At 55.7% G+C, this 19892-nt stretch overlaps 11 protein-coding genes across 11 annotated transcripts; 3 read left to right on the top strand and 8 right to left on the bottom strand.

Annotated features, from left to right (window-relative positions):
* Positions 1 to 111: 111 nt before the first annotated feature.
* Positions 112 to 850, bottom strand: BZA05DRAFT_393538 (uncharacterized protein). Its single transcript, XM_051483231.1, has 2 exons — positions 374 to 850; positions 112 to 316 (listed from the first exon to the last, which is right to left on the bottom strand). Exons 1-2 carry the CDS (start codon positions 783 to 785, stop codon positions 171 to 173), a joined length of 558 nt encoding a protein of 185 aa, XP_051340718.1. The 5' UTR covers positions 786 to 850; the 3' UTR covers positions 112 to 170.
* A 162-nt stretch (positions 851 to 1012) lies between these two features.
* On the top strand, positions 1013 to 1802 carry BZA05DRAFT_443729 (uncharacterized protein; the record flags this gene model as incomplete). The annotated part of the gene is made up of 2 exons (XM_051486866.1): positions 1013 to 1042; positions 1149 to 1802. 2 exons carry the CDS (start codon positions 1013 to 1015, stop codon positions 1800 to 1802), a joined length of 684 nt encoding a protein of 227 aa, XP_051340717.1.
* Positions 1803 to 2316: 514 nt separating this feature from the next.
* Positions 2317 to 3661, bottom strand: BZA05DRAFT_393533 (uncharacterized protein). Its single transcript, XM_051483230.1, has 2 exons — positions 3383 to 3661; positions 2317 to 3103 (listed from the first exon to the last, which is right to left on the bottom strand). Exons 1-2 carry the CDS (start codon positions 3471 to 3473, stop codon positions 2373 to 2375), a joined length of 822 nt encoding a protein of 273 aa, XP_051340716.1. The 5' UTR covers positions 3474 to 3661; the 3' UTR covers positions 2317 to 2372.
* A 1459-nt stretch (positions 3662 to 5120) lies between these two features.
* Positions 5121 to 9996, top strand: BZA05DRAFT_393530 (Metalloenzyme, LuxS/M16 peptidase-like protein). The gene is made up of 9 exons (XM_051483229.1): positions 5121 to 6088; positions 6372 to 6419; positions 6510 to 7046; positions 7115 to 7370; positions 7433 to 8048; positions 8111 to 8579; positions 8642 to 8880; positions 8936 to 9246; positions 9306 to 9996. Exons 1-9 carry the CDS (start codon positions 5426 to 5428, stop codon positions 9833 to 9835), a joined length of 3669 nt encoding a protein of 1222 aa, XP_051340715.1. The 5' UTR covers positions 5121 to 5425; the 3' UTR covers positions 9836 to 9996.
* Positions 9997 to 10253: 257 nt separating this feature from the next.
* BZA05DRAFT_393528 (dephospho-CoA kinase-domain-containing protein) lies at positions 10254 to 11614 on the top strand. The gene has a single exon (XM_051483228.1). It carries the CDS (start codon positions 10705 to 10707, stop codon positions 11479 to 11481), a length of 777 nt encoding a protein of 258 aa, XP_051340714.1. The 5' UTR covers positions 10254 to 10704; the 3' UTR covers positions 11482 to 11614.
* Positions 11615 to 11656: 42 nt separating this feature from the next.
* On the bottom strand, positions 11657 to 12159 carry BZA05DRAFT_335649 (RalA-binding protein 1; the record flags this gene model as incomplete). Its single annotated transcript, XM_051480781.1, has 2 exons — positions 11657 to 11733; positions 11796 to 12159. The coding sequence occupies 2 exons, from the start codon at positions 12157 to 12159 to the stop codon at positions 11657 to 11659; spliced, it is 441 nt and encodes a 146-aa protein (XP_051340713.1).
* Positions 12160 to 12500: 341 nt separating this feature from the next.
* On the bottom strand, positions 12501 to 13184 carry BZA05DRAFT_393525 (uncharacterized protein). The gene has a single exon (XM_051483227.1). It carries the CDS (start codon positions 12973 to 12975, stop codon positions 12796 to 12798), a length of 180 nt encoding a protein of 59 aa, XP_051340712.1. The 5' UTR covers positions 12976 to 13184; the 3' UTR covers positions 12501 to 12795.
* Positions 12501 to 15644, bottom strand: BZA05DRAFT_429553 (P-loop containing nucleoside triphosphate hydrolase protein). Its single transcript, XM_051486135.1, has 2 exons — positions 13335 to 15644; positions 12501 to 13166 (listed from the first exon to the last, which is right to left on the bottom strand). The coding sequence occupies exons 1-2, from the start codon at positions 15413 to 15415 to the stop codon at positions 13001 to 13003; spliced, it is 2247 nt and encodes a 748-aa protein (XP_051340711.1). The 5' UTR covers positions 15416 to 15644; the 3' UTR covers positions 12501 to 13000.
* Positions 15645 to 16026: 382 nt separating this feature from the next.
* BZA05DRAFT_393522 (uncharacterized protein) lies at positions 16027 to 16332 on the bottom strand. Its single transcript, XM_051483226.1, has one exon. The coding sequence runs from the start codon at positions 16305 to 16307 to the stop codon at positions 16050 to 16052; it is 258 nt and encodes an 85-aa protein (XP_051340710.1). The 5' UTR covers positions 16308 to 16332; the 3' UTR covers positions 16027 to 16049.
* Positions 16333 to 16682: 350 nt separating this feature from the next.
* Positions 16683 to 18646, bottom strand: BZA05DRAFT_335411 (uncharacterized protein; the record flags this gene model as incomplete). Its single annotated transcript, XM_051480766.1, has 3 exons — positions 16683 to 16997; positions 17056 to 18494; positions 18550 to 18646. 3 exons carry the CDS (start codon positions 18644 to 18646, stop codon positions 16683 to 16685), a joined length of 1851 nt encoding a protein of 616 aa, XP_051340709.1.
* Positions 18647 to 18914: 268 nt separating this feature from the next.
* Positions 18915 to 19498, bottom strand: BZA05DRAFT_393519 (Smr protein/MutS2 C-terminal). The gene has a single exon (XM_051483225.1). It carries the CDS (start codon positions 19469 to 19471, stop codon positions 19181 to 19183), a length of 291 nt encoding a protein of 96 aa, XP_051340708.1. The 5' UTR covers positions 19472 to 19498; the 3' UTR covers positions 18915 to 19180.
* Positions 19499 to 19892: the final 394 nt, after the last annotated feature.

Below are 19892 nucleotides of genomic sequence, written 5' to 3'. Positions count from 1 at the left end.
GATGCCCGCAAGGTTTGGCCGCAAAGCCAACACGCGGGATATTATCATCACGAATCTCTCCCCAGGGGGAGGGGCAAGGACGAGCTCCGGATGGATCACAGAAACGAGAGTCACCGATCTCAATTCTAATACAGCCCTTTATACAAGCCCTCACCCCGCGCCGCCCGTCCCTATTCCAACGGGTAGCTCGCACCGTGTTGTTCAAGGTGTTTCCGATTTTTGACATGCGCAAACGGCAGGCCACAGTACCCACACGGTGTGACCTCGGGCTTATCGACATTGATGAACACCCTGGGGTGTCCCGAAGGGCCACCACCTTGATGCACCCGTCAGTACTCGTGCCTTCCCCGCCGGGCCCGAAGAGATCACTCACCGCCATCGCAAGCAACTACCCTGCTCTCGGACCACCTCACCGGTTGCTGATGGATCAGGTCGATAGCGGCCCAAGGTGCGGGCTGCTGCGCAATATTCGTCTGCTCGAAGCGCGGGCCGACCATAGCCATAGCCCTAGAGCGCTGCGAGCGGGACCAGGTAGTGGCGCGGTTGGGAGCCTGCGTGTGGCGCGCGGCTTCGCCGGCCTCGACGGACTCGGCAAGGTCCTTGGGGTGCGGGCCGTCCATGGCCGGGGAGTCGGTGGGGACCGCATTGGTGGCCGAGGCGTTGGGGGTGCCGGCGACGTTCGGCTTGGTGATTGTGGGAGAGGTGGTTTGGACACCACGCACGAGCAGGGCGGCGCGGGGGAGCCGCGAGAGGAGGAGCGTCGGACGGAGGAGGAGCGGGGTCATGGTGGTGGCGGTTGGCTGCGCGTTGTCGATGGATTGACGGACTGCGGAGCGGCAAGGGAAGGTGGAGGTCCCCGGGGAAGTGGGTTGACGCCAAGACGCTATCTAACAAGGACAAGCGTGGTTGCACATGACGGGGCGACTCGAAGGAAAGTTGAATTGCTCTTCACGACCAAGACCAACAACCACCAATTACCAAACCTCACCTTCCGCGCCTCCAAACACGCACCATGAGCGCCCCATCTCCCAGCAAACCCGGCGTGCCCGCCAGCAAGAACATGTCGAGCCGCCTGCTAACCATGAAGGCAGGCACCTTTTCCCTCTCCATTCCATTCCCCCTTGCGCCCTCCGCTAACACCTCAAAAGTTCATGCAACGCGCGGCGTACTCGAGCCCCAATAACAAGACCGCAACGGAAGCGATCAAGGCGGCCACAGCTGAAGAGGATGCGCGCCGTGAGGCGGCGACGCTGGCGCTGCGTCCGAAGAAACAGTCGAGCGGCGATGCTGAGACGCGGTGGGAGCTGTCGTATGTGCGCTCGTCGCAGCGCAGCGCCGGGATGAAGGTGGTCAACATGGGCTTTGCGCAGCTAGGGGAGGATGAAAAAGAAGAAGACGACGAGGAAGAGGAGGAGGTGAAGGAAGAGAAGGAGACTACCGGACGCATGGTCTTTGGGAACTTCCGGAAAAAGAACTTCGAGGAAGGCACTCCGAGAAAAGGGGAGGATGGTTCCGATGACAGTGATAGCTCGGAGGAGGAGGAGGAGGAGAACACGCCCAGGAGGAAGAAAGATCCGCTGAAGGGATTGACCGGTATTTCCAATGCTGGGAGGGCTGGGCTGGCGACTATGAAGTGTCATAGCTGCGGCAAGAACGGGCACAAGTCTTCCGATTGCCCCAAGGCGGAGTGCTATGCTTGTGGTGGGAGGGGTCACATGAGTAACGATTGCCCCAACCCCAAAAAGAAGCGGCGCAACGATGGAGGTGATTCCTGGCCTAGGAAGGCGAGGAAATCCATGTGAGCGGGCAGCGATGGGGAAGTTTAGTTTACTTTGTTGCGTTTCCGGGCGTTGGGAGTTGCCTATGGCTATATCACTTCACTTCTCTTTAGGGCAGGTTGGCGAATAGATCACCAAGGATTTTGCTGTGGACTTTGGACCCAAAGTCGTCACGCCGGTGAATACACAGGATCACGGAATCGTACTCTACTTAGAAGACCAAATATCCCCATCCCATAGAGCAAAAGCTCAATTCAATCTCGTCATAAACTGCTGTACAAGAAAGCCCATTTTTTTCCCATTATGTAGATTACTCGTGAAATACCACTTTTTATCCATTACGTTGCTAGTAAATCAACACCGCCCTGCGAACCCTCTATTTCTTGGCCTTCTTCTTGGCTGGTTCGTCGGGGGACTCGCTGTGGGAATGGCTGTGCTTGTGCTTGCCGCCGCAGCTTCCGCCACTGTGGCTATGACTGTGCTTGGCCGACTGTTCTTCAGCATCACTGTCGAGATCGATATCCGAGTCATCCTCATCATCGGACTCCTCGAGGGACGAGGCTACATTGCGAGCGCTCAATCAGCATGCGCACATCAACAACAACACTCAGAAACCTCTCCAGAGGGTACGGAACACGTACTAAAGTACTTGACAGCTGCCGGGTAGACATCCTCAGCCAACTGGATAGCGAGCTCGTCGCCGTAGGGGAACGCCTCGACCGGGCCAGTGATCGCATCCTCCTCCTCGTCATCCATATCCTCGATCTCGCCCTCCTTCTCGCCAAGGCCGTGGTGGGCACCGGCATAGGAGAACCAGATAAAGAAGCTCTGGGAGTTCTTGTTAAGAAGCTCCAGCAGGCTCTTTTCCTTGTCACCCAGGCCGCCCTTCTTCTTCTCCTTATCCGCCGCCTTAGCCTTGCGCTCTTCGAACGCCTCAACCGCGGCCTTATTCACGCCGAAAGTAAGGTCCTTGGTGCCCTTCCACTGGATCTCGATGGGGGTGGATATGAGTCCGGTCAAGCCGGGCTTGCCGCCCTCCTGATACGTGAACAGCTTGACGAGCGTCTGCGCGGGCATGTAGTCGTTGTCCTTGAACTTGAAGGTGAACTCGATGTCGCGCGGGTCGCCCTTCTCGGCGTGCGGGCGCGTGACGTTCAGCTCCGTGAGGTGCGCGAGAACCTCCGCATCCTCCGGCGTGATGTGCTCGTCAAAGCGCAGCGCGCTCGAGGCGTCCTCGAACACGTGCGGCCAGAAGCCGGGGATCGCAGACGTAATCGCATTGCGCTTCTCGTACAGCGGGCTCTGCTTGATGGTGGTCTCGCGAACTGCACTTGTGCGTTAGCATCGTTGTTGTAAGTATCATCCCCATCATCTTTGCCATTGCCATTGTCACTGATTGTTCTTTGCGCGACACAGCAAGCAGCCCGTCTGCCACGGTAGGACACCGCATCGGGTTGAGGGCAATTGGCAGCCTCACGACAATATTCACTCACCCCGAAACGGGCGAGTGCAAACAATGTGCCCCCCCAAGGAGGCGCACGACCCTCCCCAGGAAAAGCCCGCAAGCGATCGGTGAAGCAGGGAAAGAGCGACAGGCAACTTACGGATCTCGACATCAACCCTGTCGAATTCCTTCTCGAGTTCGGCGAGTTGGACGAAATGTCTCTCGACCTCTTCGGGCTTAAGTTCGGACATTGTGTCTGGAGTGTTCGCAGTATGAATCTTTGGCCGGGGAGGGGAGGACAAAGAAGAGGCGCGGAGCAAGCAGGAAAGAATGGATGCTAGGAAAGGCGGTAAACTTTGAGGACGATGGAGAGAGACGAACAGGAAGGGACCAAATTTATGTGCGCTAGTGACTGACTGACTGGCACGGCACTCCTTCAAAGAAAAAGGAAAGAAAAGCTGAGTTAGGGAACGAGGCGTTGCGAACTTTCCCAGCCGACTGCCAAGACACGATAGAGGGAATTCCCGCACTAACCCATGAACGGTAGATAGTGGGGTTAAGCGAATCAGAGAACAGAGATCGCCGTCGCATCTCTCACGATCACTCATGAAGATTATCCACCATGAATGGACATGGAAACTCCAATTCACCTACCCGAGGGTATCTGTCTTCCCTCTATGATGGCAGGCTTTTAACGAGTTTAAGACCTGGAGTCGTGGCTATCGAAGACCACATTCTCGGCAAGGCTACGGTATGGGGAAGTGCAGAAGTAGACGGCCACTGCCAGTGTACCCTTGGGCAATGAGAATGCGACACTCATTCAACCCATTCAGGTCCCTGGACGTGAACATCAGTGTTGCAGGACAGGATAATCCAAACATCTAGGAGGCAGGTATTTAGGTAGGGTTTCCTGATGTTTAGCCGGAGAAGATCGGAGAGTCGGAGACTCGTAGGTATCGATGCAACTATCAGTAAGGCGTCCCACCTATTCCGACAGTGTGGAACGAGCGCTGCCTTTGGGACCGGCTATGTATGTGCATACCATCCTACTTTAACCTCCGAGATCTACTGTCCTTCAGCCTTCAGCCTTCAGGTCCATTCCAGAACAACAGTGGCTGCAAGTAGCCTCCCAGTAGACTCAACGGAGACATATCCTGAGGTTGGACAGAACGGCTATGTATGGGGGTTTTGGGCGGGCCGTCGCAGATTCCTCCTCGCATCGATTCTCAATATTCCGGTTCCGATAAGTCTCCGGAATTCCTGCTGCTGCACATGGTGGCCATTCAAAGCTCTGATAACAGGATCAATGCACAGGAATGGGAGCTGGTTCAAGAAGGTATATCCCGTTTACCGTCACTCCCGTCATTCGCCATAAGCATCCTGCTTTTGAATGGCAAAGCACGTTTGCATGCACGCAACTCGGCACATGAAGGAGCTCAGTGGGGGCAATAGACAAACTGTAGCCCGTATGTATGTAGAGTACATGTACGTGAAGGATTGGTACCATTGGTACAATATAAAGGACAGACAACATTTGGAGTCCCCAGTGCGACTGGCACTGGTACGGCACTGGCACTGGCACTGGCAGCCTCGACACTGGCAGCCTCGACACTGGCCATGGTCTCCACCGAAGGACGGCCAGTCAGAGAGACCATCTTCCGATCGACAGAACACATTTCCATCGGCGATAGTTAGCCCTGTCCGGCGAGCGTCTTCCTGCCCAGCGGGGTGTGCACTCTAGCCGGTTTTCGGCTGGCAACCATGGCTGGCTCCCGCGTGTGCTACGCGCCCAAGACTGCGGATTCCGCCGAACAGAGCACCCCAAGCGAGTGTCCCATCTGAAGCTGCCGCCGGTCGCCCACACGCTCAATCGAGGGCTGGAGAACCCCTGCAGAAATGGATCTTCCATTCCCGCCCCTCGTTGGCGTTTGCTGCTTCACCCACCCCCGGACTACCAGTGTGAGTCCGTGCCCTGAGGCGAATGTGAGACCGTGCTAACTGCTATACTTGGTGACTTATCCAACTTACGGGCGCACGCCTACTAAATCCCTATGTAACCAACGAATCCCGCCGTCGCCCCCTCCCCCACCACCCCCCAGTATTATCACTCATTCACTTGACGGGTCTTCCGCCGAATCACCACACCCTCCTCAACAGAACCAAATAAAATCCTCTGCCCTTTACTTGGTCTCTCCGCCATTGAATGCAACCGGCTCTGCACTACAGAGCAGTCGCGGCCTCTACACGCTTGCCAACAAGGTTTCCGGTCTTGGAGTCACCGCCGTCATCATCCGCTTTGACTACACAGCCGCCCTCCGTCCTCAGACGAAGTGCCACTACCGCCATCACTTATAATCAACTCTCGACGCTTGCGACACACTTCCACCTTCCTCCCCTTCCCCATCCCGTCCATCTCCTGCTGAAGGTCAGCCATTGCCCACAGTCACTGCTGCTGCTGCCTGCACGCCGACAACTGCATAAGTACTCACAGTCGTCCCCATCCACTGCTGCCGCCGCCGCTCCTACTGCTGCTCCGCCACTAGCAACACCACCGCGTTCGCCACTTCAAGCAACACCTATCCCACCTCGTCCAACATCCCGCTTCTTCTTCCCCACCGCCCCTGCTACCAAACGCTTCTACTCTTCGGCCGCCTTCACGATGACTACCGACACCCTTCCCATCCGCGGCAAAGCTACCGTCGTTGCGTCCCAGCTGGAGAAGCCGGACCTGGATGATCGTTCCTACAGGGTTATCCAGCTGCCGAACAAGCTCGAAGCATTGCTGGTGCATGATCCCGATACCGACAAGGCCTCTGCAGCTCTAGATGTGCACGTGGGCAATTTTTCCGATAGCATCGACTTGCAAGTAAGTTTTGGTTTGCGTCTCCACCTGAATGCAGCCAGCTCCCCCATAGCCCATCACCCATCCCCCATGCGGGATTCCGTTTTAGATACCGCCCCATCCCTCCATCCTGTCCATCCATCCATCCCGCTCGGTAACACCCGATTCGGCTATCTACATATCTGCAGCCAGTGGCACGCTTCAGAGCTGGCTGGCTGGGGAACCACGCTGGCAGGCATGCATCATGCAAGTAAACATGGGATGAAGATGTGATCAGGCTGACGCGAGCAACCGCACGCAATTGTAGGGTCAAGCACATGCGGTCGAACATCTGCTCTTCATGGGAACTAAAAAGGTATGTACTTCTCCGTCATCCTCCCGTCATCCTCCCGCTCCGCCCCAGATATCGCCTCCCATGCTAACATCGCCTCTCCTACCCCGATAGTACCCAAAAGAGAACGAGTACTCGCAATACCTTTCCGAGCATTCGGGTAACTCCAATGCCTACACAGCCTCAACGTCTACAAACTACTACTTTGAGGTTGGCCACGAACACTTCTACGGCGCGCTGGATCGGTTCGCCCAGTTCTTCATTTCGCCACTGTTTCTTGCCGAAACTCTAGAACGTGAGCTGAGGGCTGTTGACTCGGAGAACAAGAAGAACTTGCAGAATGACGTCTGGAGGTTGCACCAGCTCTCCAAAGCGCTATCCAACCCGAAGCACCCGTACTGTCACTTCTCCACAGGAAATCTGCAAACCTTGAAGGAGCTGCCCGAACAGAGAGGTGTTAATGTTCGAGATGAATTTATGAAGTTTCATGACAAGTATTACTCCGCAAATACCATGAAGTTGGTGGTTCTGGGTCGGGAAGATCTCGACACCTTGGAGAAGTGGACCGTTGAGCTCTTTGAAGGCGTCAAGAATAAAGATCTGCCCGAACAGAGGTTTGAGGGACAACCCCTCCTACCGGAGCATCTCATGGTCTGCCGCGCCCATCCTGTCCCCTCCCCGCACCAATCCCTGGTGCGCACTTTTATTGATGGTTGCAGACACAAATCTTTGCCAAGCCGGTCATGGACACCCGACAGATTGACATCATATTCCCATTTCTGGACGAGGAACCCCTCTTCGAGACACAACCTTCTAGATATGCAAGCCATCTGATCGGTCATGAAGGTCCGGGTTCGCTCCTGGCCTACTTGAAGAAGAAGGGCTGGGTGAATGAATTGTCTGCTGGAGCTACTCCTGTCGGCGTCGGCTCTGCTTTCTTCCACATCAACATCAAGCTTACCGAAGATGGACTGGGTGAGATTCTAACGCACCTGTATCTCCTCCGAATGTATCTTGCTGACCCCATCCCCCCGTAGAAAACTATGAGGAAATCGTGAAGGCTGTCTTCCACTACATCAACCTCATCAAGGATACACCAGTGCAGAACTGGATCTTTAAAGAGCTGCAGGACACCGCTGCGGTGGATTTCAAGTTCCGTCAAAAGTCCCCGGCGTCCAAGTTCACATCTCGTCAGGCTGGAACGATGCAGAAGCCCCTCCCCAGGGAATGGCTGCTCTCTTCGTTCCTGTTCAGAGAATATGACCCCGAAATGATCGCCAAATCGCTGGACTATCTTCGTCCTGACAATTTTAGAATCCAGATCGCGGCACGCCATTGCCCAGGTGGACCGCTTGACCAGACCGAGAAGTGGTATGGGACGGAATACCGGGTGGAGAAGATGCCGGCATCCTTCGTTCAGAAGGTGAAGAGTACTGCTGCCACAGGTATAGGTGCTGGCGAGCTGCACGGCGAGCTTCATCTGCCGCACAAGAACGAGTTTATCCCAAAGAACTTTGATGTGCAGAAGAAGAAGGTCGACACTCCTAGCAAGGTCCCCGTTCTGATCAAGAACACGGAACTCTCCAGGATTTGGTACAAGAAGGACGACACTTTCTGGGTGCCCAAGGCGAATGTCTACATTACTTTGCGAAAGTAGGGATCCCCTTTACTTCGTGTGGAAACACTGGTACGGTGCTGCGCTAATGTCATCGCAGCCCGCTGGTATATTCCTCGCCAGCCAATGCCGTTGCAGCTAGAATTTACTGCGACCTTGTCAAGGACGCACTCAATGAGTATGCCTACGACGCAGAGATTGCCGGCCTCGACTACACAGTCAGCTCTAGCACCGTTGGTTTGGAGATTGAGGTTGCCGGATACAACGACAAGATGTCGGTGCTATTGGAGAAGGTCATAATCCAGATGAGGGATCTGAAGGTCCTGCCCGATAGATTCAAAATCATCAAGGAAAAGAATCTTCGGGCCTACAGGAATTGGATCTTCCAACAGCCCTACCACCAAGTCATGGAATACATTAGATACATGAACTCCCAGACCATGTGGCTGAACGAGGAGGTGCTGGCGGAGCTTGAGTGCCTTACCGCAGCGGACGTTGAAACCTTTTTCCAGAAGATCTTGGGACAGACTCACATAGAAGCGTTGGTTCACGGAAATTTGTACAAAGAGGTAAGTCGCCTGCAGCTGTTGGGAGGTTGGGAAACGTGGCTAATCTGCTGCTGGACATGTAGGATGCTCTGAAGTACATCAATCTCATCGAGACTATTCTGAAACCTAGGGTGCTCCCGCCGACTCAGCATGGCATCAGACGTTCGCTCATCATCCCCGAGGGAGCAAGATATGTTTGGGACCGGGCGCTGGAGGACCCGAAGAACGTTAACTCCGTCATCGAATACACCCTCTATGTTGGAGAACAGTCGGACCGGAGACTTAAGAACCTCCTCGCCTTGTTCTCTCAGATAACTGAGGAGTAAGAGTTGTCCTAGTTCTTTTTACTCGATTCACCGGCTAACCCCTACGTCCAGGCCATGTTTCGACCAGCTTCGTACCAAGGAGCAGCTCGGATACATTGTATTCTCGGGCAGTCGGTACAGCGCGACCACCATGGGATACCGTGTGATCGTACAGTCGGAACGTTCCGCGCCGTATCTGGAGTCACGGATCGAAGAATTTTTGCAATCCGTCGCGCAAAAGCTTGCGGATATAACCGACAAGGAATTCCAATCTCACGTCAAGGCGGTGATCCTCCGCAAGACGGAGAGACTCAAGAACCTCAACCAGGAGAGCAATCGCCTGTGGACGTTCATCGCGAGCGAGATGTACGATTTTGAGCGGAGTAAGAAATCCCTGAGCGAGCGAGGTTGGGCGAACGAACGAACTAACACCGATTGACAGCGGATGAGGACGTCGAAATCCTGAAGGCTTTGACCAAACAGGATACCATCGACTTCTACAACACGTTCATAAATTCCGCTTCTCCCCGCCGCTCCAAGGCGTCGATCCAGATGCGCGCGGCAGCCGTCACACCCGAAGACCGCAAGCCCGGCCTCGTCGAGGCACTAGTCCAGTTCCTTTCCGCCGCCGCGGGCGTAGTCTCGGAGCACACGGAAGTGACGAAAGCCCTGGAAGGCATCGACATCAACGACACGGACGCCGTCGTCGCCGCGGTCCACACATTCCTCAAGGACGTCAAGAAAATCGAGGAGGCCAACATCCACGAGATCCTCGAGAAGGGTCGCGCAGCGCTTGTCGGTGCGATCCCGGTCAAGAAGGCGGACGAGGAGAAGTTCAAGATGGAGGACTTTGGTGAGATCTTTGAGTCCATTCAGGACGTGGTCGCGTGGAAGGCTAGCTGCCGCGTTTCTGCCGGCCCTAGGCCCGTTAAGCCGCTGGTCGAGTTTGAGAGCACCGAGGTTAAGCTTTAGAGTAGAGTGTGTGCTGTGTTGTGTGCTCTCGGTTTTCTTCTTCCTTCTTCCCTCCTTGGAATAGAGTATAAAGCTTTTTTTGTTGTGGTTGCTGTACTGTATGATACGATTGATACGATTGATGGCACTAGGATGGCACTGGGATGTAATGTGACAGTGGTATTGTCATGGAACGTATTGGCTCGTATTGACTCGTATTGACTCGTATTGTCACGTATTGTGACTGTAAAGAAGAGTTCATGACGGTAATGTTATTGCCACACCCAATCGGAGATGGCGTCGCCAGTCCAGGTATCCAGGTACATATCATATCCAGGTATCACATGTACTGGGGGGCGCCGACATGCACGTGCATGGCATGCATGCAGACATTCCCCACCCAGCTTGTGTACAGGATCCACAGCTCCATACCCCCACATCCCCTCCACACACACACATACCTACCAGGTATTCGTTTAACATTTGCCCATTAACGATGACGATCACGACTCGTGCTTGCTTGCTTTCCCGATGAGATGGGACCACTTTTTCCCATTCAATTCGGACTGCGGACTTCGGGCCGAGGTTGAGGGTTGAGCACCGGGGCAGGTTAGGGTTGAACAACTTACAGGGTGCGCCCATCATCATCATCATCATCGCAGCGGGTGTCGCCACTCGCTTGTCTGCTTGTTTGTTTGCATAGCTATCTCCGTGAAACAGCACAGCACAGCACAACACAGCACAGCACATTCACGCAGATACCCGCGACGCACATACCTCATACATACCTTATATTTACCCACGATCCACGTCCACATCACCATCGTCTCGCACCCCCGCCGCCGCCACTCTGCCTCCTCGCCCATCCCCACCTCACCCCACCTCACAAAATGCTCCTCCTCGGCCTCACCGGCTCGATCGCGACCGGCAAATCGACCGTCTCCTCGTACCTCTCTTCGACGCACGATCTCCCCATAATCGACGCAGACCTTCTCGCGCGCTCCGTGGTGGAGCCTGGTACCTCCGGATACCGGCAGATCCTGTCTGCGTTCTCAGCTTCGACGCCCGGGCTGGTGGGCATTGCGGGGGGGCCGCTCAACCGCGGCGTGCTGGGGAAGCGAGTATTTGGCGACTCCCCCGAGCGCGTGCGGGACCGGCACGTGCTCAACGGGATTATCCATCCGCTGGTGCGCAGGGAGATTGCGCGCGAGGTGGTAAAGGCCTGGTGGAGCGGCGCGTGGGCGGTCGTGCTGGATGTGCCCCTGCTCCTCGAGGCACGGTTGGAGAGTGTGTGTGGTGCTGTTGTTGTCGTCGGCGTGGGCGAGGAGTGTCAGCTCCAACGGCTCATGCGGAGGGATGGAAGTACGGAGGAGGAGGCGAGGAAGAGGGTGAAAAGTCAGTGGAGCGTCGAGGAGAAGGTCGCGCTGGCGAAGGGAGTTTTTGGAGAGAGGGCGTGGGTCGTCCAGAATGAGGGCACGGTTGAGGAGTTGAAGTTGCAGGTTGATCAGGTGGTGCGGGAGATTAGGAGGGGCAGGGTGGGGCCGTGGAGGTGGGTTTGGGGGAATCCTATTGTGGGGGTGCTGCTGGGTACGTGGATGGTCGCGCTGAATTGGTGGAGGAGGCGGCAGTGGGAGGCGAAGACACGGGAGGGGAAGGCAAAGCTGTGAGGTGCTGGCTGCTGGCTGCTATACCACTTGCTTTTTTTTATGGATATGTACGGTATTCTGGGTTTGCTTTTCGTACGGTACGGTGTGGGGATGATGGGTCTATAGGGTTTTCATTTATGGCGGAGAATCAATCAATATTCCGTGTTCTCCTACTTCCATCCACATCCCCACCCACTCAGCGCTTCTCACCCTGGATAGTAGCCACCACCTTCCGCGTATGCCTCTGCGTGCGAAACTCCATATACCAGATGCCTAAGTTGGTCGTCGTCAGCCCTCCACCCTTCCCCCTCCCCCCACCCAGCCGTAGCACATACCTTGCCACGTCCCGAGCGCCAACTTTCCATCCGTAATTGGCACGGTTACGGTAGCCCCTATCAGCGCGCTCTTGATGTGCGCAGGCATATCATCGCTGCCCTCAGCATCATGGCGATAGATCCCCTCGCCGTTCTTGTCCTCGACAACGATGCGGTCCATGGCGTCGCTCATGTCTAGCCGCACATCCGAGTCCCAGTTCTCGTTCAGCGACAGCGCGCACGACGTGTGCTGCACGAATAGCGTCAGCAGTCCGATCTTGTAGGACCCGATCTCCGGGAGCGCTGCCGTGAGCTCGTCGGTAACCAGGTAGGAGCCCCGAGACTTCGAGGGCAGGCGGATCGTTTTTTGGAACCAGGTCGACATGGCGGTGGAAGAGCTGGAGGGCTGGAGGGGCGTGGGATTGGTGTTGGTGGTAAAGGATGGTGGTGGTTGGAGATGAGCGTGGTTGGAGGTGGTGGTGGTGGTGGTGGATATGAATATGCATGACGTCGTGAGGGGCATGGTGGGGTGAAAATAAGCTAGTGAAACACAAAATATCACTTACACCACGATCAGATGGCCCAATGGCCGTATTGGAGACCATTCATCCGAGGGTGACAGGACCGAATTTATGAGTTTCCATGACCAGACACGATCGAATGGGAATGATAAAACAACAGGAAAACCAGTCATTCGTCCACAAGGACCTACAAATGTCACAACATCCCATTCCGATACTGTCACGTTCACGCAAAAGGCCTCAAATGGAGCAGAGAAACATCCATCCCCATCCTTCCTTCTCCATTCACCCTTTCCTTTCCCCCTACCTCTTCTCTATGATAGTACAGACAAATCGCAAAACTTTTCTACATGATGAATTATGAAAACATTAACCCCGTCCTTTTCCGTCACCAGCCAGCCAACCCCCAAACAAACTCGAAATGAAGCCCAGGGATAAAAAACACATAAGCGCAGACCAAAAAAAGAAGAAGGGTCAGAGATATATCTTACAGCATCCGTCTAAGCAGCAGTAACGAAGTGAAAGGAAATACATGAAGAAAACAAACCGAGATGAAGCAAACCCCAACCAACCAACCAACCACCATATCTAATGGCAGATGCCATATAATAGTACAAGAAGACGAAGAATGTGAAGAAAGACAGCACCCAAACACTCATACCCCTATCTGACGCCCTCATTCAAGATCGTGATGTCGTCAAATTTTTAATACCGCTGTCTCCGCTCACCGCCCTCCTCGCGAGCGCCACGTCCCATCCAGGGTGCTCTGTTCCTGTCACCGCCGCGGCCTCCAGAGCTGCCACCACGGCCGCCACCACGACCACCGAAGCCTCCACGGCTAGGCCTGTCGCCACGGTCGCCGAAGCTGGGTCTGTCGCCACGGTCGCCGAAGCTGGGTCTGTCGCCACGGTCGCCGAAGCTGGGTCTGTCACCACCACGGCCACCGAAGTCACCACGGGGCTTGAAGGCGGGACGGTCACCACGGTCGCCGAAGCTAGGTCTGTCGCCACGGTCGCCGAAGTCGCCACGGGGCTTGAACGCAGGTCGGTCACCACGGTCACCGAAGCTGGGCCTGTCGCCACGGCCACCGAAGTCGCCACGGGGCTTGAAAGCGGGGCGGTCACCGAAAGCGGGGCGGTCACCGAAAGCGGGACGCTCGCTGCTGCGCTCACGGCCTCCGAAAGAGCTGCCACCACGTCCTCCACCACGACCACCGAAACCGCCACGGCCACCACTCATCCCTCCTCTGCTGCTGCCGCCGGACGAGAAGCCACCATCCTCACGCTCCTCGCGAGGAACGTAGGCATCGTTCAAGCCACGGACCTTGGAGAGACCAAGCTTGTTGATCATCATGGGGGAGATGTGAGGGGGAGTCTTCATACCCCATCCGAGGGAAGACCAACGGTTGAGGCCGTCAACGAGAGCCTGGCGGTCGCCGAGGACACCGGTGAAGTAACCCAACAAACTCATGTAAGCGTCACTACGCTCCTTGACGTCGGTCCTAAGACTTGCCTCGGTCACCGACTTGATAGCGTCGAGAGCGGACTTGCTGAGCTGCTGTTCGGTCTGCAAGTCGACACCGGATGTTCCAAGAGGTGTGTCGTCCATCTTCATGCCATGGAGGATCGCGCTGACATTCTTCTCAGCGAGCTCTGACTCGGTGAGCATGATGTAACCGACACCGGAACGTCCAGCACGACCGGTACGTCCGAGACGGTGGATGTACTGCTCCTGGTTTGAAGGCGCGCAGACCTGGATGACGTGGGTGACGTGGGGGAAGTCCATTCCTCTGGCAACGACATCACTGGCGAAGAGGATACCGCTCTTGGCACTCTTGAACTTCTCGGCAGCCCTGGTGCGCTGACTCTGGGAAAGACGGGAGTGGATCTCGGTCATCTTCACGCGCCTGTAGAGAGGGTGGGCGCCTTCGCTGTGCTCGAAGTTGCGGAAAGTAGCAGCGGCGAGAGCGGCGAACTTAGTGGTGGGGAAGAAGACAATCGCCTTGAAAGGTTCCTTCTCCTCGGCTGAATCCTCAGCAACAACGCCAGCCTCTCCGTCATTCTCAGCCAGGTCGAGGTTCTTCATCACAAGCTCGTAGAGCGAGGGCAAGATGTTCTCGAAGCCACGGCACTTGATGAGGTGCTGCTTGACACGGTCATGCACCGCAGTCTCACCTTTGTCAACCATCTTCAAGAACTTATAATCCTTGCGGAGCGTGCGGCGGACCATCTCGAGAACCTTCTGCGGCATAGTAGCGGAGAAGACCATCGACTGTCTTCCAGCGCCACGACGCACCGGCGAACCCGCAGGAGGAAGCATCCGAATGATCTCATCGATAGAGTCCGCGAATCCTTGGTCCAACAGAGTATCACCCTCGTCAAGCACAAGTGTATCAACCTTGTCGGTATTCACACCGGCGCGCCCGTCCTGCAGCAAATCCTTCAGACGTCCAGGGGTGGCAATCAGAATGTGACAACCCTCACGGCGCATCTGCAGAACGGCCTGAGACTTTCCGGTTCCTCCGACAGCGGCCTGGCAGACGATGCCAGTTCCCTTGCACAGCTTCAGGGCGTCGGTGTGGATCTGGATAGCCAACTCTCTGGTTGGCGAGATGATTATAGCGCGGATATCGGTACTTCTGGGCTGGATGGGTTCGGGGGAGGTGATTAATCGTTGTAATACTGGTAGGAGGAAGGCAATAGTCTTTCCAGTTCCGGTCTTGGCCTGCGCGAGGACATCGTCTCCATTGACCGTCGAGGTAACGGTTCTGCGCTGGACCTTGGTCATCTCATCGTACTGCATACCGTCGGTGATGTTCTTGACGACACGGGGGTCGATGATTTGCTTGTCGGCCAAATCCTGGAATCGGACGATGCCCGCCTCAGAGGTTGCGACCTCATGCTCAGCGTCATCGAGGATCGCCTCGTGCTCGGACATATCCATCACGGAAGGGAGGTTGCGCCTGCTGGGTTCCCGGACAAACGCCATTGTGCGGACAAAGTTGGATGTTGCTGCTGCTGGAGCATGGTGAACAAGAGTAAGGGAAGAAGGAACGAAGACAGTCGAGGGAGCGACACGCAGGCGGAGGAACCGTGACGTTCTGCGAATGGACGAAAACATCCTTCTGGGGAAGATGTACTGTAGGAGGGGGAGAAGACGTGGAGGAGGAGGAGGAGGAGAAAAAAGACCTTTAATTTGCGATTGCGGTCTCTGAGGCGGAGGAGGGAGGAAGGAGAGGAGGGAAGAGGAGGGTGGTGGTGGGAGGATATAGGGTGAGGCGGTTGAAGGTGGGGTTGAGTGGCCGTGGTGGGTTTGGCTTCGAGCTTTTGAGCTTTTTGATAAAGATTCGAACTTTTTTTCTTGAAAATTTCAAGCGCTAGCCCTGCCAAGGGACGGATAAGCACCCTGTGCGGACCTTGGCCAATGATGGCTCACGGTTGTGTGACAGGGTCCGATTAGCGGACCACGGTACTAGTAACGCCAAACTGCGGAACTCTGTGAGGACGGGCTGCCGTGAGGCTGAAGCCGAGTATTCCTGTGCAAGGCCAATCGCGAGTTAGATTGTCCAGCCCTGCGTAGGGCACCTCCACTCCGCCAGAAACCATCGAGGCAGCCAAAATGGTCAAGTGCAATACGACCTCACCCCAAAGGCAACCTGATTGACTAGGGATGCCGATAGGTACGAGTACTACGTTTTCGCCGTGTCCCTTATTTCCCTGTGATCCGGTAGGTATCATGAACAATATCCAATTCTCTACCCCAATGCCCCATCGACGCAAAGCCCGCAAGCAAAGCCCAGGCCCACAACGATTCCACCAGCACACCACAGCGCGCACGTCTCGCGGCCAACCCAACCCGCCAGGAAAATTCCATATCTAATGGCGGCAAAAAAGGTCGGTTTGCCGCCTACCCGAAGGATCGGTCCGGATCCGCGTCTTCGCTCCCCCCCACATGCGTGCCTTCGTTCCCCACATCCATCCGTGTACCCATCCCACCCCATCCCATCCCACATCCCGCATCCCCCATAGCGCGGGAACTCTAACAAACCCTCACTCCACATCCCAAAGAACCAGATACCTAAACTCCCAGAGCCCCAAAAGCCTCAAAACATGACCAAAAACCAGAAGTGAAGAAAAGGAACATCTCCAAAATCCCATTGTGAGGCTAATGCAATGGATGCATGCGATTACCAAGAACGAACAAAAGCACAAGAAAGAAAGAAAGAAAGAAAGAAAGGGTTACAGGATGCAGGATGCAGAAGAAAAGAGCAGAAAAAGCTAATCCAGACAGAACAAAGCAGAAAACTCCAGCCCAGCCCCAGCCCAGTCCCAGCAGCACCCAACCCAACCCAACCAGTTCCAATCAATCAATCAAGTGGTTTAGTGGTTTACAAACCGTCCTCGTCACTAACCTCCATGCCCCCGAAGTCTCGTGTGACGTCTCCCAGTCTCTTTCTAGAGACAGGTGGTTGAGCACGGGAAGAAGAGGCAGAGGCCTGGGTTACGGCTCCTCGTGTTCCCGAACGTCTCGACGACTGCCGTTGGTAGATCATGGCATCAACCTCTACGTCGTCTTGCGTTACGATCTCGCCATCGGAGTTGAGCATGGTCGAGATGAAAATGTTGTCCTTGTCTGCATTCTCTCGAAGAGCCTTCTCGAGAAGCTCTGTTGCCACTGGATCCTGCGGGCTCATGGCGAGTGCCTATTTTCACCTCGTTAGCTACGAAGCTCTAAAAGGAGGCAGGGAGAGGAAAGCCCACCTCATGAAGTGCTACAGTTGCCTCCCACGGTCTACCAGCCTGCAGATGGCACAAGCCGATGGCACTGTAAACATTCGCATCTTTGCTATCCGAGCTCCTCGTAACCTCAGAGAAACAGCCCAGCGCCTCATCGAACATCTCGAGACGTCTGTACGCGTGTCCCAGGTTTGCTCTGGTCGCCACCCAAGCTTTCGGATTCGACTCAATCTCGTCGGCAATCGTTAGGGCCTTGTTGAACAGCTGGACTGCCTCCTTAAGTGCGTCCTTGTGGTAGAAGACAACTCCCAGCTCGTTCAGCAAAAGTGGGTCCGACTTGCAGAGCGAAAAGGCGGTGTTGAGGTACTCGTCGGCGAGCGTAATGTTATTCAGCTGGAGATGTTGCATTCCCAAGAACAACTGGGGAAGGTGAGTGCCCTGGAACAACCGAGCGGCGGTGGAGTAAGCGGATATGGCCTGGTCATGCTCACCCTCGGCAGCAAACGTGTGGGCAAACCCTATCCAGGCGGGTCCAAAGTGGGGATCCATCATTGACGCTTTGGAGAAGAACCGTCGAGCCTCCGCGATCTTACCGGTGGTGAGGTAGTAGATCCCAACAGCCAGCCACGTCACGGGTTCCTCGGGGTAGTTGTCGGACATGTCGTGAGCAACAAGAAACAACTTATTCTTCATGTTGAGCTCGTGTAGGCATGCCAAGTACAGCGGGTAGACCGAGAAGTTGTAGTTGTCATCCGCAATCACGCCCTCACAGAGCCCCAAGCACTCCTTGAACCGGCATTGGGTGAAAAGCAGTTCCGCCTTAGAGATTACCAAGTCCGCATTCTGCGCTAGGTTGTAGCTCGTGCCCAACGTTTCAGTCGCCGCATTGAAAGCCGCCGGGTTCTTATACTTGCTCAAGCGGGTAGTGTAAAGCATGCGAACAAAATGGGCCTCCTGTCCCTCGTCTCCATCGCTGCTCAAACACTGAAAGTCGAGGCTCTCAAGGAACTTCCACTCCTCGTCGGGACTCATCAAAGCATTCTTCATCAGCTGGTCAAATGCCTCAAAGCATCTAACATCGATCAACACCGCCTGCTTGTAGCAATCCTTAGCCTTGTCGAAAGCATTCTGCTTCGCATAGACCAGGCCACGGAGGTAACACATCGCCGCCTCGAACTTAATATTATTTCCGTACTCATCGCGGTCTTTACTGTTTCCTTTCCCACTGCGACGCTTAGCCGCCTGGGGTGTGCTGCCGATGGTGAGGTGCGACGGGTTCTTCTCGCCGAGGATTGTCAACGCCTCGTCGTACTTCGATTGCTTGATCAAACACAGCGCGGCGAGGTAGCGACACGACGTGGAGCGCGAGATTAGATCGTTACGCGTCAGGAACGTTTGTGCGCGGTTGTAGTGGCCGGTGCTGAAGTGCACTTGCGCAAGCCAGAACGCATCTTTCGGATCACCTAGCGAACGTCAGCACCTCCGGGCGTCGAACGACGTTTGTTTCCTGGCACTTACCAGTCAATGCCAAGAGTTTATCACCGATGAAGATCGCCGCATCGTACTGATGTTTGTTCAGCGCATCTTGCCTCCAGTTCTTGAGGAACTCCTCCATCTTGGGGTTCGACGCTGGGGCAGTTTGGTATTTCTTGCGGGACGACGGCGCTGACACCGGAGCCGCAACAGTGCCGCTGTCTCCAAGGAGCGACGGCGCCGAGGGTGGTGGTGGCATTTGTGCGGTGTAGGTAGGGCGACGGTGTAGGTAGGGCGACAGGTTTGGAAATGGTGGGGGTTGTTTGTCTGTCGTAGAGCTGAGCTGTGTAAAGTGATGTTCCTGGCGTTGCTGTGAAACCACGGTGCTTTCAGCTGCCTGATGTTACACACGCTAGCGTGTAGACATGCATCGCGCACGGGCCAAAGAAAAAAACAACAATTGGAAGTATTCATGAAGTTCTTCACCATAGGGAGATGATCCAAACAGTAATCATCAGAGGCGGTACAACCAAAGCATAAACACACAAACTATCGCCGCTACATAAACCCAAACGCCGCCGGTAGATATCCGCGCACAAACAAACTCCGATCCAAAGCATGCATCCCAAAACCCAAAACCCAACGCCCAAAGATCCTCCTCTGCCCTCCCTCCCACCTACCACCCAAGAAACTTCCACACCCCACCCAACACGCCCTTCTGCTCCTCCTGCATCAGCTCGACCGTAAACGCGCCTCCATTCGCGCCAGCGAGCACTCTATACTGCGCCACGTGCTCCCCCAGCCACTTCTCGACCTCGGGCTTGATCCTCGCGACCCCGCCCTGGCTGTGCAGTCCACGCCCGGTAATGATGGTAGTCCTGTCGACCCCCGCCTCCGCACACCTCTCAAGGTGCCTCTTGACCCTCGCGATCGCCTCGGCAACATATAGGCCATGAAGATCGACCATGCCCAAGCCGCCGCCCGCCTTGTTCCCCGCCTTCCCCCCGCCCCCCGCAGGCTCCCCATCCCCCCCTCCACCACCAGCACTAAACAACCACGCCACCCACGCCACCCCCACCCCCACACCGCCTGCGCCCGCCCCCTCAATCGGATAGTTCGGATTGAGACCCGTAAAGATAATCTCAGCAGCGCGGGCATTGAGCCGCTCAACCTCCAACCCCGCCTCCTTGGAGCGATCGGACAGCGCCTTCGCGTCGCCCTTGCGGTTGTCGTGCCACGCGGCCTGCGACTCCTCGGAGTACTTGCGCCGCAGGTCGCCTGCGGCTTTCGCGGCCGCGCGGAGCTCGGAGGCTTGCACTTCCGGCGGCGGCGCGAGGTGTGCGGGTGTTGAGGGGGTGGAGATGAGTTGGCCCATCGTCGGAGTGTAA

Source organism: Tricharina praecox, assembly GCF_024521635.1.
Source record: "Tricharina praecox strain CBS 144465 chromosome Unknown BZA05scaffold_8, whole genome shotgun sequence".
Taxonomy (NCBI): domain Eukaryota; kingdom Fungi; phylum Ascomycota; class Pezizomycetes; order Pezizales; family Pyronemataceae; genus Tricharina; species Tricharina praecox.
Note: the sequence above shows the minus strand (reverse complement) of the source record. Positions and strands in the feature narration are given on the sequence as shown.